At 40.3% G+C, this 19,115-nt stretch overlaps 1 protein-coding gene across 2 annotated transcripts; it reads right to left on the bottom strand.

Annotated features, from left to right (window-relative positions):
- Window positions 1-2,198: 2,198 nt before the first annotated feature.
- LOC118415943 (ras association domain-containing protein 1-like) lies at window positions 2,199-18,327 on the bottom strand. 2 transcript variants are annotated; one of them, XM_035820903.1, is made up of 8 exons: window positions 17,322-18,327; window positions 11,977-12,110; window positions 9,443-9,550; window positions 8,118-8,255; window positions 7,503-7,668; window positions 3,569-3,687; window positions 2,436-2,513; window positions 2,199-2,313 (listed from the first exon to the last, which is right to left on the bottom strand). In XM_035820903.1, the coding sequence occupies exons 1-8, from the start codon at window positions 17,974-17,976 to the stop codon at window positions 2,230-2,232; spliced, it is 1,482 nt and encodes a 493-aa protein (XP_035676796.1). In that variant the 5' UTR covers window positions 17,977-18,327; the 3' UTR covers window positions 2,199-2,229. The 2 variants fall into 2 exon arrangements, with proteins under 2 accessions (XP_035676796.1, XP_035676795.1); XM_035820902.1 differs by lacking the exon at window positions 2,199-2,313 and having other exon boundaries at window positions 2,351-2,513; window positions 17,322-18,324.
- Window positions 18,328-19,115: the final 788 nt, after the last annotated feature.

Here is a 19,115-nt window from a genome sequence, read left to right as displayed (position 1 = left end):
AAAGCTCAAACAATATGGTAGGTAACGTTGTCAGATTGGCCCTTCCAATCAAACAACTCAATTTTACGCACTTACATTCTTGTATAGCAGCCAAATTCAGTCTGATACAGTCTAAGGCACTATAGCGAGCTTGAAATAAAACATGAAATACTCAGACTTGCACGAAGCAGTAAATATTTAAATCTTGTTTACGTGTGAATAAGGACAATAAAAGAACATGGAAGTATAATTTAAAAGAACTTTGAATAGAATATATGTTCACAAAATATAGAAAACTTAAATCAACATAACGGAATAAACATTTAATAGTATCATCTGCATAATAACATTTTTGGCATGACAAAAATAAACTAACATATGAAGTTTACAACTATTTTTCATGGTGAATGAAGATACCAGTTTAACTTATTCATAGTATTACATTTGGCCCAAACTTTACATCTTTTTTCTTTTTACACTTGTATTTACCTAAATATATCCTACAATGATAAATATACATTTTCAGGAGAGCTACCAAATGTTCACCTTTTCGTTTGTTTTGAACGTTCCAAATGCTGTACAATTTACAAACACTTTGAATATATTTCCTCTTTGGTATCATACTCACTCTGGTACGTTCATAGGGTGCAAAATACACACTTAGAATAAATTTACACTTCACAACCACCCTGAAACTCAGATATTCTCTGAGATCCAAAATTATTTACACTTCTAAATTTGGCCTGTAGAAAAAGCACTTTTGTTGGCATCATCTTGCCATAAATTACTTCATCTGTATTGCAGTTTTGGCTTCCATTGTTCCAAATGAACAAATTTACAATTATTACATATAACAATGGCTTTAAGGCAACATGTACAATCTTACTTTTTTGCATTAATATAGTCTTTGCGTTTACCTGGAACTGTTGAAAAAGTCCCAGAAATTTCAGGGTGGTTTTGTGTTGTACAATACCTGATATCTCTACTATTGTAACATCAACAATCTTAGCGACAGTATACATGTAACTTATGTGCTTAATTTACAACTTACCTCCTATTCAAAATTACATTTTTACGTAAGTCAAACTTAAAAAAAGGAAATTTAGGCATATTGGAGGAGATCATAGATCACATCTGCACCAAAATTCTTTAAGTTGAAGCAAAAGGATATGCCAAACAAAAACTAAAAACAAGACATATATAGCAACATAATTCTGGTACTTTAACCTCTTCTAGCACCCTATTAATAGAATCTCTGCATGTTCCAAATTGCCACTGGCTTAGATACACAGGATTTACTCTAACTTCTACAAGAACATCTTTTCCTTTCTGGAGGCACCATTTCATAAGCACTGTGTGTATAAGGCACTAGGAATAAACTGTGTAGCAAATGTTTAGTTTACGCTCCTATACTTACATCAAACAGTCCAGGCTATTACTACGGACTGGCTTAAATTACATAAAGGGAATATTGAAAACGTTCAAACCATTTCACCGTAAACTGCAGATTTGGCATTGCCTGAATTCTGTGACAAACCAAAATCTATAGCCAGAAAGTGTGTTGCTTCATAGCCAGCTTCATTGCAAATCAAAAACAAGGTAATATTTACATGCACCTGTACTTGAAATGAACGTAAATAAAACAATTTGGTCAGAAACATGTCACTATTTGCATGGACCATGAATCTAAAATGGGTACAGGCATGAGCACTGTACTTTCAAAACATGATTGCAAAGCTGTCACACTAATTCAAAGTTGAGTCTAGTATGCCGAGTTCAATCAACATTTGACTCAAACCTTGGTTTCTGTCCATGCAACTGGTATCTTGTACCAGTTGCATGGTTGTCTACATACACTGTAAGGTGTACATGCTGACTAAGTTTCAAAAACATTTATCTGGTCCGAGAACTACAGAAAAGTATTACCCAACGTTTTACATAGTAACTGTTCCCAGTTTTACATACTCTTCAAGTTCTTCCTTCAAGATTAATATGTCTTTCGAAACACAAACTGACGAAGTAGCCAGCATTTATTTTTTCTGGTCCATAAATTATTAACCAAAGAACTGTGTTACATAGCAACTCTTCTCCTTGTTGTAGGTGTTGTACCTGAACATCACCTGTCTCAGGTGTAACATAAGGCAGGTGTAGATGTTGTACCTGTCTCTCACCTGACCTGTCTCAGGTGTACGGCAGGTGAGACCCCAGCAAGGATGTATTTTTGTTTGTTTGTTTGTTTGTTTGTTTGTGTCAGGCGGAACACTGTACGGCAGGTGAGACCCCCAGCAGTGCCTCCTCCAGTTTCTCCTTGTAGGTGTTGTACCTGTCCATCACCTGTCTCATGTGTAAGGCAGGTGAGAGACAGGTGAGAGTCATGCGGAGCACTGTACAGCAGGTGAGACCCCCAGCAGAGCCTCCTCCAGTTTCTCCTTGTAAGTGTTGTACCTGTCCATCACCTGTCTCATGTGCTCATCCTCCTCCCGGTCCAGGATGGTCAGGAAGTTGTGCAGCTCAGGCAGGCTGAACGCATCCCACTGGAGACGGGGAGAGAGAAAAGTGTTTTAAAGCTGATCTATGGGGGGGGGGGGCAAATCCAGAATCCAAGGGACAAAACAGTGTCCAACTGGCCAGTAAGACATGGATTCTGGAGTCTTTGGAGATCATTGTAGAGTGGTATGCAGCCATGTTTGCCTAAAATGATATTATTCAGTGGCTAGTACAAAGTGCTATCTTGTACAAATGTAGGCTGAACGCATCCCACTGGAGCGAAGAGAAAAGTTTTATTCATAATTCATTCATTCATTTGTTCACTGTACAGGTAATCTCAAAGCAGGTTTCAATGGGCAAAATAGGGACCAGGAAGACATACAAACAGTTTAGTCCTTTGGATTCTGTCTTTGCCTTTGATAGATTTGCTTGGAGATCATTGTACAGTGGTATGCAGCCATGGTTGCCCAAAACGATATTACTCAGTGGCTAGTACAAAATGCAATCTTGTAGGCTGAATGCAATTTCCACTGAAGGGGTGGGAAAAGAGTTTGTTCTTTTCCAGTTCATTCATTTGTTCACTGTACAGGTAATCTCAAAGCTGATCTATCAGGGGCAAATGTAGAATCCAAGGAGCAAAATTGGAATTAGATATTCACAACAGCAGTTCACAAACCCAACACACTACCTGCTAGGCTAAAAGGTTAGAATGGTTACTGTAAATGCATTAAAGTTCGCGGGGATTTAATTTCGCGGTAGCGGGGAAAAGGACTTTTCGCGGTGGATTTAAGTTCGCGGTAACACCATGGACTGCAATCTAATACCATAATAGAAAAATGTTCGCGGTGGTTTTAAGTTTGCGGTGAAGTGGTCACCGCGAAAACCGCAAACATTAATCCACCGCGAACATTTCTGCTTTTACAGTAGTTGGTGGCGCTTGAACTGACTAACAAAAGACATCCCTGCCCACAACTAGCTAGTGACTATTACAAAGGACTTAATTCAAGGGCTTGGTGACTGATCAACAATTTACATGTACAGGTTCTTCTGTCCCACACTAGCCTTTTGACCAGTAAATTATTTATTTCTGTTCATTCCTCACCATGATTTCTCCTGTAAACTCGTTTTCCTGCAGTACAAACTCGTGCTGTGTGTTGTTGGGTCCCCATCGCAGACTGAGGTGCAGTGGCTCTTCTGTGTCCGGTAATACTCTCATCAGGACTGGGGAAACCAACAAAAACATTAAAATTAGTCGCACGGAATAATCGTTTTTCTTTGTCTTTATTTGCTTGTTGACAGACGGAATAATGTGGCACTGCACTCAAAGTAACTTATTTTAACAGTGCCACATACTATACAAAGTACAGATCAAAATCAGGTACCCATTTTTACACCTAGGACATTTTTCTAGCAAAAAATGGAAAAAAGGTTTGCTGACATAACATGACATTCACCTTGCTTTAGAGTTTAGAGTGCTGACTGTAAATTGCTTCATATGACTAGCCGATGATAGATGGCAAAAAATGGAGTAATCAAAAAGCCACTTCAATCAGCAATCACATGAGCAGCCATGACACTATCAAAAATAACCTTCTGCTTAACCTTCAAAGTACTGAGGTAAGTCTTTCAGGACCACAGCTGTGCTGGTTACTAAGGTTATGCAGCAAAGTTAGGGTTAAGGAAAGGACCTTTGCCAGTCATGACCTTTCAATGAAGGTTGGGTCCTACAAAGTCCAGTTATGACGTACATCAAGGTTTGTAATACTTTTCTCAGCCATGGTAACATGTGGAACAACCCTGAGAAGATATTCCTGTTTCCTAGCAGTGCTTTCTGACATCAATCATTGCAGAATTCATATTAACCGTGTGACTTTTGGACCCTTGTGTGATAGATTAATGTACTTGAGCTGCAATATCTGTCTTTGACAAGGTGTAAAAGAAATGCTGATGTATATATAACCAGCTGTTACTATGTACTGGTCTGCACCCCGTGATTGGAAATACATTTCTGTGGTCTTGAAAGTGTTTAAAACCCTCTGGTTAATGTCAGTTCAGCACACGTACAGATGTGAATACTAGTATCACAAATAAAGTAACTAATAGGGTTTAAGGTCTATACGAGGGGCGTGCAAGAAGTAATGGCCCTGACCCATTTCCCAAAGCAGGAGATTAATGAAACTTGGCACAGATATTAGTCATTCTCTTTATAGGAATCACCCAGAGTTATGCATTTCTCCCATCGTTTGATGCAGCTCTGGACACCGTTTTTGTAGGACACCCCAGGTTGGTCCTCCAACAGATGCCTCATCAATGGCAGAAGAGGGACGACCAGGTCTGGGAGCTGTTTCCACAGACTTCCGGCCACGTTTGAATTCAGGATGCCAGCGTTTTACAAGGTCATATGATGGGGCATCATCACCATAAGTTTCATTTATTTCATCAAAAGTCTTCTTTGGTGTGCGTCCTTTCAAATACAAAAACCGGATCACTGCGCGACACTCAACTGGTTCCATTTCACACCTGGTCCATTTCGCACCTGACTAAGTTAAAACACCAGTAAATCAGAAACCACAATTAGTTCAGAGCTGTCTTTCGCAACATAACCCATAGAGATATGAATCATTACACATACAAAATTTCATTTAGATCAGACGACTGGAAGCGGGTCAGGGCCATTACTTCTTGCACGCCCCTCGTATATGGGTAAGAAAGAAAGTATGTGGCCTTGGTGGAGCCTACACATTGTACCCATTTGTTTCAACAGTCCATTTCTAACTAGTTACATGTACTTCAACTTTAAGGTTAAAAAGTACATTGTATATGTCAGTGTCAACTGTAATATTGTCTGTATACATGGACCTTTCTTGAGTCTCTACAATTTACACATACAAGGCTAGGGTTACATCATCTGCATGTACTTGGGTCAAGCACTAAGAAAACAATGAATATTCAACGGTTGCATCTATTTTGTTCAGACTCGTATCTTGTGTAACAACATACTGGGTATGTATTTTACCATAAGTGGAATTTTCTTTGAGTGCCAAAAGTAGTATCTGTATCTGTAACTATATAGCCGGTATAACCGCCCTTCGGCGTAACATACCCGTATCATGCATGATTAAGAAGTCACGTTTTCCCCCGGAAAAACATGAATGTAATAAAAACAAAGCCTAGCTCAAGGACTGACTTTAACAGTCAGTGCACTCAGTTTTGCTGAGTATATACAAACATATTCAAGTTTTCTTCCCTGCCCTTCGGTGACGTCCTGTCTTTGTACTTATTTTCATCTTAAAATGTCAGCAAACCAAGTAGATAAATTGCTGCCACGTTGGTTAAAACTGAACCCCAACTCAAGGACCTTCACTTCATATAGGCAGTACTCTTGACGTCAAAACAAAAACAGTACGCAGTCATGTATTCATTTTGTTTCGTTCAACTGAATCAGGATCAGATTTTGTGATTCTTGTTCAGGGGAAGTTTGATGTTCCCATGCACAACTTTTTCTAACAGCTAAGTATATACATTGTAATTCCAGCAACTGCAATCATGATAATCTCAATTTCTGTGCTGTACACATGTTTGCTATAATGCCACCACCTTTGGTAATTTGTAAAGCTACCGAGAAAAACATGTTTCTCCTCCTATACACCTTCTCTGATGCAGATCTACATGTACCTCTGCACACACTTCAGAGTCTGACCCTCTCTATCCGAGAACTGCCCTTTAATTTCCACCTGAACCACTGACATCAGCACAGACCTTCACACACACCTCCAGACCTGTACCAAATATGTTTACTAATATCACCACCACTATGGTAACAGTTGACTGAGAAAAACATCTCCTCCTATACACCTCAAAGTTTTTTTATGCAGATCTACTTAAATCTATACACACTACAGGCACCCCTCCACTCTGGAACCTTACCCTTAAGCTTAACAACCAGATTCCTGACGTCAACACAGACCAGTTCTTCACACACACTTAACCACACGAGTGGCTCCAGTCTGCACGACTTGCGCTGGAGTGTTTTCCACAGGGTAGGAGGACCACAGGGAACAAAGTGGACCCTCAAACTTGTTTATCTCACTGACAGTTTTAGACTATAGATATAATCGCCAAGGGATGTGACACATATACGTTCTGACGTTCTACAATTTACTTGTAGTTGTGACGTTAAATGTTTTGCATTCTTGAAAACTGGTAGTGTTTCCAAAATAAAACACTACTGAATGTATCATTAATGAGTATGAGGACCACAGACAACAAAAGGGAACCGCAAAGTTAACCTGTTTATCTCAAGTTTAGATGATAGATATAATGACCAAGAGCGGTGACATTCTACAATTTACATGTACATGTAGTTGTGACGTAATGTTTTGCATTCTCGAAAATGCTTATGACAGTCTCGATATTACATGTAATCTTTAACAAAAGCATTAAGTCAGAACACTTCAAAGCTATAAAGCTCAAGAGTCCTTGGATTTCAGTACTCAGAAGTGGTCTATGTAGCCTTGCATACTCTGAGCAAAACTGACGTTAATCAAAAAAAGAAAGTACTCATGCAGAGAGAGTCCTGTTACGGTTGTGTTTGAAACAGCCTACCTCCTGTATGGTTCCTGGTAATATGGCTGTTCCCTACTGAAAAACAACAGTTACTCGACTGTAAAAGGTGTCCTTTTTGGTATAAAAATTATCATTGCACCTTGGAAAGGGCAGGAACAGGGAAATAATCCAGTCTGCATTTGCTACATGTAGAGGCAAATGTTGACTTTCTGATTATTTTTCTTGCAGTCAGTCAATGACAAGTATCAACTCTGTCCTTAGGGTGGTCTCATGTTTGGGAAGAGCCACACCTACATACTTATATACAGTGCATAAAAGAACCCCCAACACTTATCGAAAAGGTTCCTGGGGTGAGTGGATCAAACCTAACAGTCTGTCCTGCACCGCTCCCAGTCACCAGTGTTTATGTCAATCCTTCCACAAATGTGGTAACTCTCAATAAATATATATTATTAGACAAACAAACTCACCGTTGCCCTCCTGTTCCACAGTCTTCTCAAACAGAGCAAACTTCCTGGGGTTGTCGGTGACCTTGAACTTCTTCAGCAGGGCCTGGATGACCTCTCGTACGGTCGTGTCACTGGTGATGTGCAGCGCCTTGATCGTGTCTCGCGGGAGGAAAAACGACGTCGTCTCCTTTAGGGGGAGAATTATCATCGTTGAATTTATCTATTTATTACTCTTGTATGTTCAACATTGTTGGAGTAGGTAATTAAGCCAAACAAAACATCTGTCCGTACGGTCATCGAGACTAGCCAAAACTACCATGCAGTGAACCATTTAGCTATAAGGAGGAAGAAAGAGGGTAGACAACAGAGAAGATGGAACGATCAGAGAACGGACAGACATGACACTAAGTAAACAGTAAGAAAAACAGAAGACCAAGAAGGGTAGAGAAAAACATTTGCCAGACATTCTGTGATGCCCCATGGGCAAATACATGATTGTCTGTATAGCTATACTAGAATTCATTTGTGAAAAAAATCTGGGACAAGCAAAGAGCACTTTGGGACAGTTTGTCTTTTTGGAGCACATTTGGGACAGTTGGAAAAATAGTAACTGTTGATATTGAGACTTCTGCCTACCTTTATCGTGTCTTCCTGGTCATTGATCCGTAGGGAGCCATACAGGGTCAGAGGTCGGGTTCCGGCGGCGACTGTTACGGGTCGCGACAGGTTCATGTGCACACGGATGTAGCCTCGGAAGGACTCGCCATCTGATTGCTGTTAGTAAAGATAAACAAGTCAGTGGTTGGTGGACCTTCATAACTGATGGTATTGAGAGATGGCAGACTTCTCCCCCAAACCCACAATGCTTAAATGTAATGCTGCATTATTTATAGTGCTGCAAACCTATACATACTCAGGTTCAGGTTGGGAATCACAAGTCTGGACCCTTTCAACCTTTTTAATTGTTGGATAGAATGTAGTCATCATCATCTATCTCAAACAATAAATTACATAATGTCCTAGTTAGTGCAAAGGCCACTGTATGTGGTTGCTAAAATGTTATACTAGGTTCTAGTAACTGGTTACTTATATGTGCAGTGACCCTAAGAAAACTAAAAAGCAGATGACATTTCAGCTACTGGACTATTTCTGTATGTTGTTGTCAGTTACTGCCACACAAGTAGTGTTCAGTGACCTGGAACAGGTACATGTGGATGTAACAGGGCAAAAGGAGTTTGTTTCAGGAAATGGCAATTGTTCTGGCCCATAGGTACCTCCCTGCCAGCGGTAGATCTGCTTGAAGATAAGGTTTAGACTATGAAAGCAGAAGCTAGTGCAGGTATTGCTGTGGTAGGAACGCCCCCGGAACCGTGACCTTGGCACAGAGACAGAAGGAAGTGAGATCAGAACCTGACTTTAGCTCTGACCTCAACAGGAAGGAAGCTACCGGAACTGCAGAACTGGGCTGTTACAATACAACCACTTGTTTCTCAGAAAGGCAAAACTAAGTAAATACATTGTACAACCAAAAATGATTTCATCACTTAAAACATGGTAAAACATAGGATATTGGAGTTTTCTTTTACTCAACTAGTACTGCCTCTCACCTGCTTACATTTCCATGTCTATTTTTTATATCAGACCTCTTCCTCAGAGCTTCTGACATAGAGTGCTGCTTCTATAAAGTTTGAGTTACCAACACTTTGGAATGTGTTCTTGCCACAAAATCTGCTTTAAAACCACCTCCAGTCTACTTCATAATTAATCACTATGTAGGGATTTTGTTGAAGACATTCATTAGTTACATATGAGCACAGTTAATAGAAATTCTTCTTCTAAGAGTGACTTATCTTTAAAGGTAAACAATTTGTAGAAAAAAATATGTGTTTACCTTTAAAAATAAGTCACTGTTAGAAGATAAATTTCTATTAACTATAAGCAGGTATTGTTTAAGAACATACCAATTGTAACACCAGGCCGTTGGTTTCTGAGTTGTACCGCTCTACCGCTCTGCGGACTTCCTCTTTGGTCATGTGACCCGAGCTGCTCGTGTCCAAGTCAGGGGAATTCTGGGAAGGAGAGAAAATAGCTAAGTTTCAAACCTTTCTCAGAACACATTTGTCTTAAGCAAATATTTGATCAGCATTCATGAAAAGACACTGTTCAAACATTTCCCAACTGACATTATCTTTAATTCCTGGTCCATACAAGCTATGGTCCTATGGTAACCAGGGTATGAAGTAGAGTAGGTGTAAGAAAGGAGTAGAAGCAGAAAGAGACAATATCTTGACTCCCGGGATTCGAACATACTGCCGATCCCGGGCAGGCAGGTAGATCACAAACCCAGCATGCAACCGATTACGCCAAAAGGCTCAAAGTCGTTTGGCATTGTCATTGGCAGTGCTTGAACCCCACTGTTATATAAGCTTGAAATGATGAATGTTTTCCAAAACCTTGTGGTCTTCCCTAATATGAAGTGACAGGTGTCAAATATGGCTTCAGCCCGTCTCAAATTCATTTAGGGGAAATTATTGATTAGTCCTGGCTTGGCAAGAATGGAATCAATCATTTATGCTTTTCTGCAGTAAGCCATGGATACTGAAATCAAAAATTGCAACCATCATCTCATGTTACATTTTATAATGAGTGCGACATGAACCCATATAATACATGGACCGTGCTGTCACAAATTATCATACAAATCACCCACATGCTATTGCAATTTTGCAAGTGACAGAAAAACTTATTCCATCACATGCATATATCCCATGGGCCAGGAGTACTGTTACAATAATGCTGAATGTACAAAGTTTAAAATGTGAAACATAAACTCTGGTACTTTTCTGAAATTTCCTCAATATCATGGTGTATTTACTTTTGTCATGGAGCCAACATTTACAATCACAAATCTACACCATTATTCAATTACACTATACTTTCCAAAATTATCAATATTGGCCAGTTTTCTTCATAAACTTACAGAAATGTTGCTAATTTTGCAATTGCTACAAAGGTAACAAATTTGCTTTAGACAGGCCTACAAAATACCCAGTGGCAGAAAAGTAATTTAGACCCAATCCCTGGATAATCTAATTAGGAAGTCAATATTGGCAGAACTAACCAGACACACGTGTACACACAGGTCTACTGTCAATATCTGGCTATTTCTGGGGGCTTACATCACTTTCTGTCTAACACAGCCCTATGATTTACAGACATACACAGTCAGGGCTCGAAATACATTATTCTTCATACCTGCACTGGTGCAGGTAACATTGAAAATAACCTGCACCAGGCAAATTTCACCTGCACCACTGGCTGAATTTAGGAAGTATGGATCATACCAAAATTATTGAGGAACCTTTGCTATTTTTTTCTTACTTTTATACTTTATAGGTAGTAACAGTCAATGCAGCTAACAACACTCCATATACACCTATAGTGCATTTCTGCATAAAACCCAGTACATGGACCAGTGCAGGTTAGGTGCATGTAGACACCAGAATTACCTGCATAGCTCCAATTTTACCCGCACTAACCTGCATATGCAGGTGGCATTTAGAGCCCTGACTTCTGAGGGGAATAATAGTTCAGTCTGGTTCATGGTCCCTCTCAAAGTAAAGCATTTTGAATTCTGAAGGAGACTACAGTACAGAACTACCTGCACAGCTCCAATTTTACCTGCACTAACCTGCATATGCAGGTGGTATTTCGAGCCCTGGGCTTACATCACTTCTATCTAACACAGCCCTGTGACTTACACAGTTTATTGGGCTGTGATAAAAGACATGTGTGGCCTGGAGCCAACTTTCAACACACAAGGTTGGGAATTAACTTCAAGTTCACATCTGTTTCCAAGGAATTAACACCAAACAGACATGTTAAGGCAAAATGTGAACTTATTACATCAGCCATCTCCTGGTTCATATAATAGATTTCAAGATTTATAATGAGACATATTGCAGTGCAAATGCTACTAGATTTACTGTTAAATCTTTACCAATCCAAAAGCTTTACAAGCTTAAAGTTTGTGTTAAGTTTGAAAGAAGGCAGTCTCTACCTTATGGCCATGTAACCATAGTTTACAATCATGAGCTTGCTGATATCTCTACTATGCTAAGAGTGTTACCCTTCTTCTTAATTCAGTGGGGGAAATTCTGAATTTTACGGGGTTGGTATAAGTAACAGGCTGAGTGTTCAAAAGGCTGGCTGTATTAGGTAAAATACCCCTAAGTTGACCGGTGGAGAATGGTGACAGGGCTATATTACATACAGTACCCAAAGGTTTGGCACAAAACATATTATTATTACCGAGCAGATTTGACCATTTGACCATCTGGACTGATCCTCCAAAATCTTTCAATGGTTTTGCATTTAATTTGGGAGAATGCATTTGGAAAACTATCATTTTGTAAATGCTGCATTGGAATTTAAGGTTTGCAAAGAAAGCAGAGTTGAAATTTACGGTAAATCTGGACTAGTCCAAAATCCTTACCAGGTTTGTTGTCGCCAGTCGTGCGTGTTCCGTAGTCGGGCTGTCGGGGGTGAAAGGACTGCCCCCCTCCGTGGGAGTGGAACATTCCAGAGAGACGGAGGGTCGGCACCGAACATGGCAGGTATATCTGCAGTCTGGGGAAAAGAATAATAACAAATTAGGACAAACTCTAGATTTGCGTGAGATGACATTGTATAGGAGATAAAGGGCAAGTCTGCAGCAGTGCTAAGACAGAAACAAATGCTGGTCTGCCATCAAGACATAATCTCCAACCAGATCCACGGTGCATAATGTATAAAACAGAAATATGCACATCTAGCAAAGGAAGACCTGTTTCAATGTCAACATCTAACTTGGATGTAATAGAAGAACTCTGTAAATTCATTTACACCTGTTTTAAGAAGAGGGAAGAAGCATGTAAAACGCACATATTATAAGTAGAACAAAAAATTAGCATAGATGATCATTCTTTCTGTATGTAACTTACTGCATTTGGCCCCAATGGGGCATGAATATGCAATAAACTTGTTCATTGTCATTGTCATTGTCAATGTATAGTATCAAACTTCCCGGTGCCGGATATACTCCTTGGCCAGCTTTGATACTATCTTATGGCACCATAGCATCTGTTTGGAGATTAATCAAGACACACCAATTAGACACACCTCTTTCATCAATGATAACGAATCTGTGCAATTACGAAACTTTTATGACAATGAACTACTGGAAGCTACAACTGTGGTGATAATGCACAGCAAAGGTACAAAATTAATGTAGATGAATAGAAACTTGAGTAAGAAAATTGTTATCTGTTTCCTTAACCAGTCCTTAGCCTGCATGGGTACCTTCCTCCATAATAACCACAACAGCTAAACAGAGTTAGTTGACCACTGTGACAAGTGTAGGACCTGGTACTTTAATGCGAGAATATGAGTGAACGTGTGTTGCCTTGGTAAAAGCTTGTTCTCTCTAAGTGCTATCAAGTTGATATTTACTTAACAACTTGAGAGGAAAGCGATTCAGAAGTATGTGCTGATTGTGCTATGTGGTCTACATGTACAAGGTCCACAAACAGGCCCCACAGAAACAAAGGATTACTGTATTTTCCAGATCAGTATCAGTTCAACTTCAAGTTCATGTGTGATCAGGCCTACAATAGTGCATTTTATTTTTAGCGTAACAGGCCACCACCCTATTACTTGTGACCTCTATGCCAAATTGAGATGAGTAAATAATGCTTATTTTCAACTAGAGAAATCATGGTATTTAGTTGAATGTGTAATAAAGGCAGTTAAACGTGAAAAAATGTTGATATTAACTACATCCATTGTCCCTTACTTGTATATCTACTATGCTTATAGTACCATGTACTTGGAATTAGCCCTCTGGCACAAACTTGCAAATAAACTTCTATGATCAATTTGATATAACCCTCCAAATCCTTCTATTACACATGGTCTAAAAGAATTAATTTGTTAGAATGGCATCATTTACGATAAACTTTCAAAATTGTCTCACCGTGAAAGAGACAAGACATCTCCATGGTTAGTTGTTACTTCTCCACCTCACCATTACAACATGTACCATTACACTACAATAAATCCCAGAAAACTGTGACCTATATCAATGGCACTGACCCCACCCTACAGCCTGTATTGGTGCCAGCACACACACACATCTGCGTCAGGACACAGGTAAATATTGGCACAACGTCAGGTACAAGGCACACCTTTATCCTAGTGATGCTGAGTGTTTGAACTAAAATCCACTTGTTCCTTCGGGCAAGTACATAAAAAAATTAAACCAACTTTTGAATTGCCCAAAATTTAAATGACATTCTTCTATGTATTTTCACTTCCACACATGCAATTCCAGCAATGGAATTCTGCTGTATCTTTCTGTGTTGACCAATTCTATATTGCCATAAGTGTGAAAAGTGACTAGTATCATTCATAATCTCACACATGGAAAAATCTTACTCACTCATGGAAAAATCTTACTTGCCCGATCAGGCAAGCACTTGCCCGATTGGCACTTTTACTTGCCCGGGACCATTGGACTAGTGGACTTGTCAAACCCTGCAAAGCTTTTTTATTGGCTCTGTATTATCAAAGGATGGGTGTGAGTAGATGGTAAATGAGAGAAAAAAAAGATTACAAAGTTGAGAGTCCAATCGAAAGTAAACAGTCACGCATGATATCGTAAAACACAATTTCTTGTAGTTTAACGGCACTTGTAGTAAATTACAAAATGATGGTTTCCCTTGAACGCCTTGGTTTAGACAAACGGAGACACGCACGTTACAAAGTCAAACAAGTTCCAATGTTTGTTTGCGTCAGTCCTTTCATCCACTTTCTACCACAACTCTCGGCTTTGTGAGAACGTAATCCATTCATTGTCTGGATTCTGACATCCAAAATTACATGTTTTTACCCCTGCCATTATTTTTGCCCAGAAGAAAGGGTGTTGTCCCCATTGTCAGGTTTTCCAACACTGGGTACATAATTTTCCTGATTCTGTTTTGGACTGTGGGCAGGTGCAGACTAACGAGATGTCTAATTATGGGACAAATTATGGAATTACTGAGGCGCCAGAATATGTATGAAAGCATTAAAAGTGGTTACATAACAGCAGGCACAAAAACAGCTCACAGTACTAGTATGTAATAATTTAAAATTGCCAGTATTACTTTGCCATAATACTGGCAATTTCGGCACCAGAATTTGTATACAAGCATTAAAAGTGGTTACACAACAGCAAACACAAAGCCAGGTAACAATTTAAAATTGCTAGTACAATGATAATCTGGGTCTAAGCAGGATTTGAATGTCAGTCGTCCCTTTTGCAAGATTTCTGTAAGTTGTAGAATGAAAGTCTTGCCCTGACAAAAAGCTGACTGATCATTGTCAATACTACTTAGTATCCAATCTAGGGACAAATAATGGATTTATTACTGTGATGATTGTGGCAGTCTATGTATAAGATTCAGAGTTATAGCAGCTGCTGTTACGTAAAGTTGGTCCCAAAGGTATGGTCAAATTGGTAGTATTATGTTAAACTTGTTTTGGCTGAGAAAGATCAATGATCAAAGTAGGTAACCCTCCTTATTAACTTCATAAAAGTGTTCAAATTGGCGGTATGATTTAATGTCTTGCCCCGACAGAAACACACTGATCATTGTCAAATATCCAATTTTGGGACAAATAATGGACTTATTATGGCGCCAGATTGAGTATATTTAGATTAAGAGTTACAGCTGTTATATAATGATGGTTACAAAGAGGAGGTCAGAATAAGATTTTCAAATCGGTGGTATTAGGATCATGATAACAATGTTTGGCTTGAAGAAAGAATAACGATCAAATTTTCAAAACTTGGTCACCCATTTGGCAAATCTCCTTAATTAATTCTATGATTTTCAAATGTGGTATAATAAGTTTTAGACTTTTCTGGATCTGAATTTATCACAAAGTCAGTCAACGCACTTGCAAGATTTCCACAATTTCGTAAAATAAAAATGTCGCCCTGACAAAAAGCCACCGACTAATCCCTGTCAGATAAAGGTTAAATGTAGCCTTTTGTGTAACAGAGACAGAAGGGGCCATCTGTGCTGTGCCTGTACAGCCTAATTATTTCGCTACTTATTTTGCCACGTTGTCGCCACATAATTGCGGGCCATGTTGTTCTGTGTCCCAAGGTCAGGATCAATCAGGCTAAACCCACAGTGAGACCCTGTGTGCTGACCTAGAAGTCAAACACACACACACAGAGTCCAGGGCTCGAAATACCACCTGCATATGCAGGTAGGTGCAGGACAAAATTGGAGCTGTGCAGGTATTTCTGGTGTCTACCTGCACCTTACCTGCACTGGTCCATGTCCTGGGTTTTATACATTATAAATGTTCTATGATGTAGGTGTATGTGGATTGTTCTTAGCTGCATTGGCCGTTACCACCTATTAAAGTGTAAAATAATGGTTCCTGCACATTTTGATTATGATTCATACTTCCTTTTTAAGTTCAGAGTGGTTCAAGTAAAATTTGTCTGGTGTAATTTTCAATGTTACCTGCACCAGTGCAGGTATGAAGAAAAAAATTGCGAGCCCTGTACAGTGAGTAAAACCCTGTGTGCTGACCGAGAAGTAAACCACACACACAGACAGGCCGAGTCAACAAAGCCTCCAGGCCGTCTGACTCCAGCCGGAACAGTTTTACCGGTTGTAAGGTCACCATTACATCATGCGTGTGTCAGGACGATTGTGGTCGCGCACAATCGGATTCTGCGTACTGAAAACAGGCAGGGATTTCGGCCGCATTGTACTGTTCAAGCCAACGGATCACTGTCCTCTTTTAACATGGTAATCTATACACCAGTCAGAGGACAGTCGCTTGTCACAAACAATTCTGTGACAAGCGGTCAGCATGAAAAATTCAGGGCCGGAAAATGAATGAATGAAAGACTAAACTTTTTAGGGTGATTCATTCACTGACAGCATTTAACAGGTCGAAGCCATTGTATTTAGGAAGTAAGCTATTTTGTGAGTATATGTTTCAGTAGGTTGTGAATTTCGAAAGTGAATAAAATTTAAATATTCTGGGAAAAACTGTGAGCAGTGAGCATGACATATCAGTGCCAGAAAAATGAATGAAAGACTAGAAGTTTTAGGGTGATTCACTCGATCACTGACAGCACTTCCTCTGGTTAGATTATTGTATACAGGTATAGGAAGTAAAAACATTGTAAGCTATTTTGTGGGATCATGTTTCACTTAGCTTGTGACAAACTTGTCAGGAATATTTCTGAGAAAACCAGTAGTGAACACGAAATATCTAGATTTAGTGCCAGAAAAATGAAGAATAAAGCAAAGAACCACTGACCCCTAATAAATCTTAATACATGTCAGCTGTTGCCAATTTCTTGGCAGACGGACATTACCGGAAGAAGAACTTTTGGGTGATTCATTGTCTGAATAACTGTCGTCAAAAGTTATGACAGTATTGCAAAAAGTAAAAAATATCATGATACTTTGCAATTGTGTATATGCATGTTTTAGATGGCTGTGGGCTGCCGAATACTACCTGGCATGCCAGGACAGACATATTTGCTTGACTATGTCACAATGTATGAATAAATAAATAAATAAACAACACAGAACTATTTTGTAGCCCTAAGGGGAGAGAAAATGCCTGGTTGGTTTTGTTTTGGTTTCAACATTTAGTTATAGTAATGTAATTAAGGAAAACCTTTTTTTTTCATTCTGAAAGCAAAATCAATCAGGAAGCATATTAGATTTTACAGCAACACTAGAAAGGAATCCAATGACAGATAAAATGAAGAATAATTACTTGATGTTCCTCGGCAGGGTGAAAACAAACTGGTATCCGCAGGTTTAGCTTTCAGTCCTGACCCAGAGTATCCGCTGTCTCCCGTTCCCGGGTCGCTTTCCGTGGCAACGTCGTCCAGAGTCTCGTCGAAGTCCGTCAGGTTCCCGCGGTCGTCCGTACTCAACAAGTCCATCTTACTCCCGGTCAGTCTCCGTAGCCGATCCTCGATCACCATGACCTTGTGTAGAATCATGGAAATCTGACACTTCAGGCTTGACACGTTCGGGTACTGCAAGTGCAAGTTCACATCGCACTCCGACAAACTCTCCAGGTCGCTGTCGTAGTATCCCAACTTGTCCTCCCCTAGTACCTGTTCATCTTGTTGTTGCGTGTTACTCCCGTCCAGAAATGTCGATAAAATCACGATTTCCTCCGCCAACGATCTCTTCTTGTGACGTTGCAACCTTCGGTTCACACGTGAGAAATCCTCCTGTGCTCCAGCCTTCATCAACAGGACCTCCCTCCCTTCCACAAGGGTATCCAGATCGTACAGCTCACACAGGTAGCTGGACAGGTCTTCTCTGGTTGTACACTCCTCCTTATGATCAAGATCACTCAGTAGAGTCAGTAGGTTGGGTGACTGGAAGAGTTTCTCAGCCATGGTGCTTTCCACCATTCTGATGGGCCCTCCTCTCTCCTACGCCCACACTAAACCTCTACACGGCAATCAGCAAACAAAGCCTGGCACACCGACGGCCGTTACACAGAACAACAGTTAAGAGTTCAACAAGTCAAGTCTCTCAGCGCGGGACTGATCGATAACAAAAGGCGGCCGCTAACGGCAGGTTATACTGACAACGTGGCGTGTTGGCTGCTAGTAGTAGTAGTGGCACCACTGCTGCAGTATGAGGCATGAGTCAGGAATCCAGGCTAGACTAATTTCACCACCGTCCTGTGGGTAACACAACAGGAAGTGTGACTGAACCAGTGCTGCACTCCTTCCCTTCTGCACAGTCGTCATAGGGTGGGCGGAACCAAACCAGCGCACCGGTTCTCATCACATTGAAAAAAAAAGTGGCAAGTGTGTAGATGTTGACACACTGGTGGCATCAAATCCGTAGTTGTTTTTGGCACCTTTAGACAGATTAGCCATGAGGCTCGGGGGGCGTCATGGGGGCAGGGGCATGGCGAGTATCGAACTCAGGACCTACTGATTCTGATTCCAATGCTCTAGCCGTTGGGCCATACAGACACCCATACCATACCATTGATTCACTGTAACAAGCTTTACAAGTCTGACTCTATTACACAACAAAAATTGGAACAATTCCCTTCCTTTCACCTTTGGAATTGTTAATACCCTTTATGTGTACCTGGTCATGCCCTATTTTTGGTTTCCTTTCTGCCAACACAAGACAGAAAGAGGATCCTTTCAGGTCAACAAAGAGAGCGTGACTTGTGATGAGTACCGGGGTACAGTATTTGTCCGGGCCTTATCGGGTTACAGCCTGGCCAGATGGTTTAGGTTCCATGGAGACTGCTATCAGCGCAGACACAGTTTCCTTTCAAATGGATCAATAAGATATTACCCCTCTAGTTATTTATAGATTGAGCATGAGAAAAGTGGGGGATTGAAAAGTGCTTGGTGATTCTGGAACTGTGTGTTTGACAAACGTGCAGAGTCAATACGCGGCACACACTGGAGGCTTTATCTGGGACCACACTGTGTGCTTTGTGATGGAGGGGTGTGAAAGGGGGTGTGTTTTCGGGGTAATAGGGTTGGGCATTCAGCAAACCACAAGTCGTTTCCAACTG

The sequence above is a fragment of the Branchiostoma floridae genome, chromosome 5, assembly GCF_000003815.2.
Source record: "Branchiostoma floridae strain S238N-H82 chromosome 5, Bfl_VNyyK, whole genome shotgun sequence".
Lineage (NCBI taxonomy): Eukaryota > Metazoa > Chordata > Leptocardii > Amphioxiformes > Branchiostomatidae > Branchiostoma > Branchiostoma floridae.
Note: the sequence above shows the minus strand (reverse complement) of the source record. Positions and strands in the feature narration are given on the sequence as shown.

Bases quoted from the DNA above. Each gene is read 5' to 3' on its own strand.
- LOC118415943 (XM_035820903.1), bottom strand. From the start codon at position 17,976: ATGGTGGAAAGCACCATGGCTGAGAAACTCTTCCAGTCACCCAACCTA. The intron at 9,551-11,976 runs GTAAGGATTTTG...TCTCCTTCCCAG, and splicing joins GACTGGCGACAACAAACCTG to AATTCCCCTGACTTGGACAC. The intron at 2,314-2,435 runs GTGATGGACAGG...CACATGAGACAG, and splicing joins AGGATGAGCACATGAGACAG to GTGATGGACAGGTACAACAC.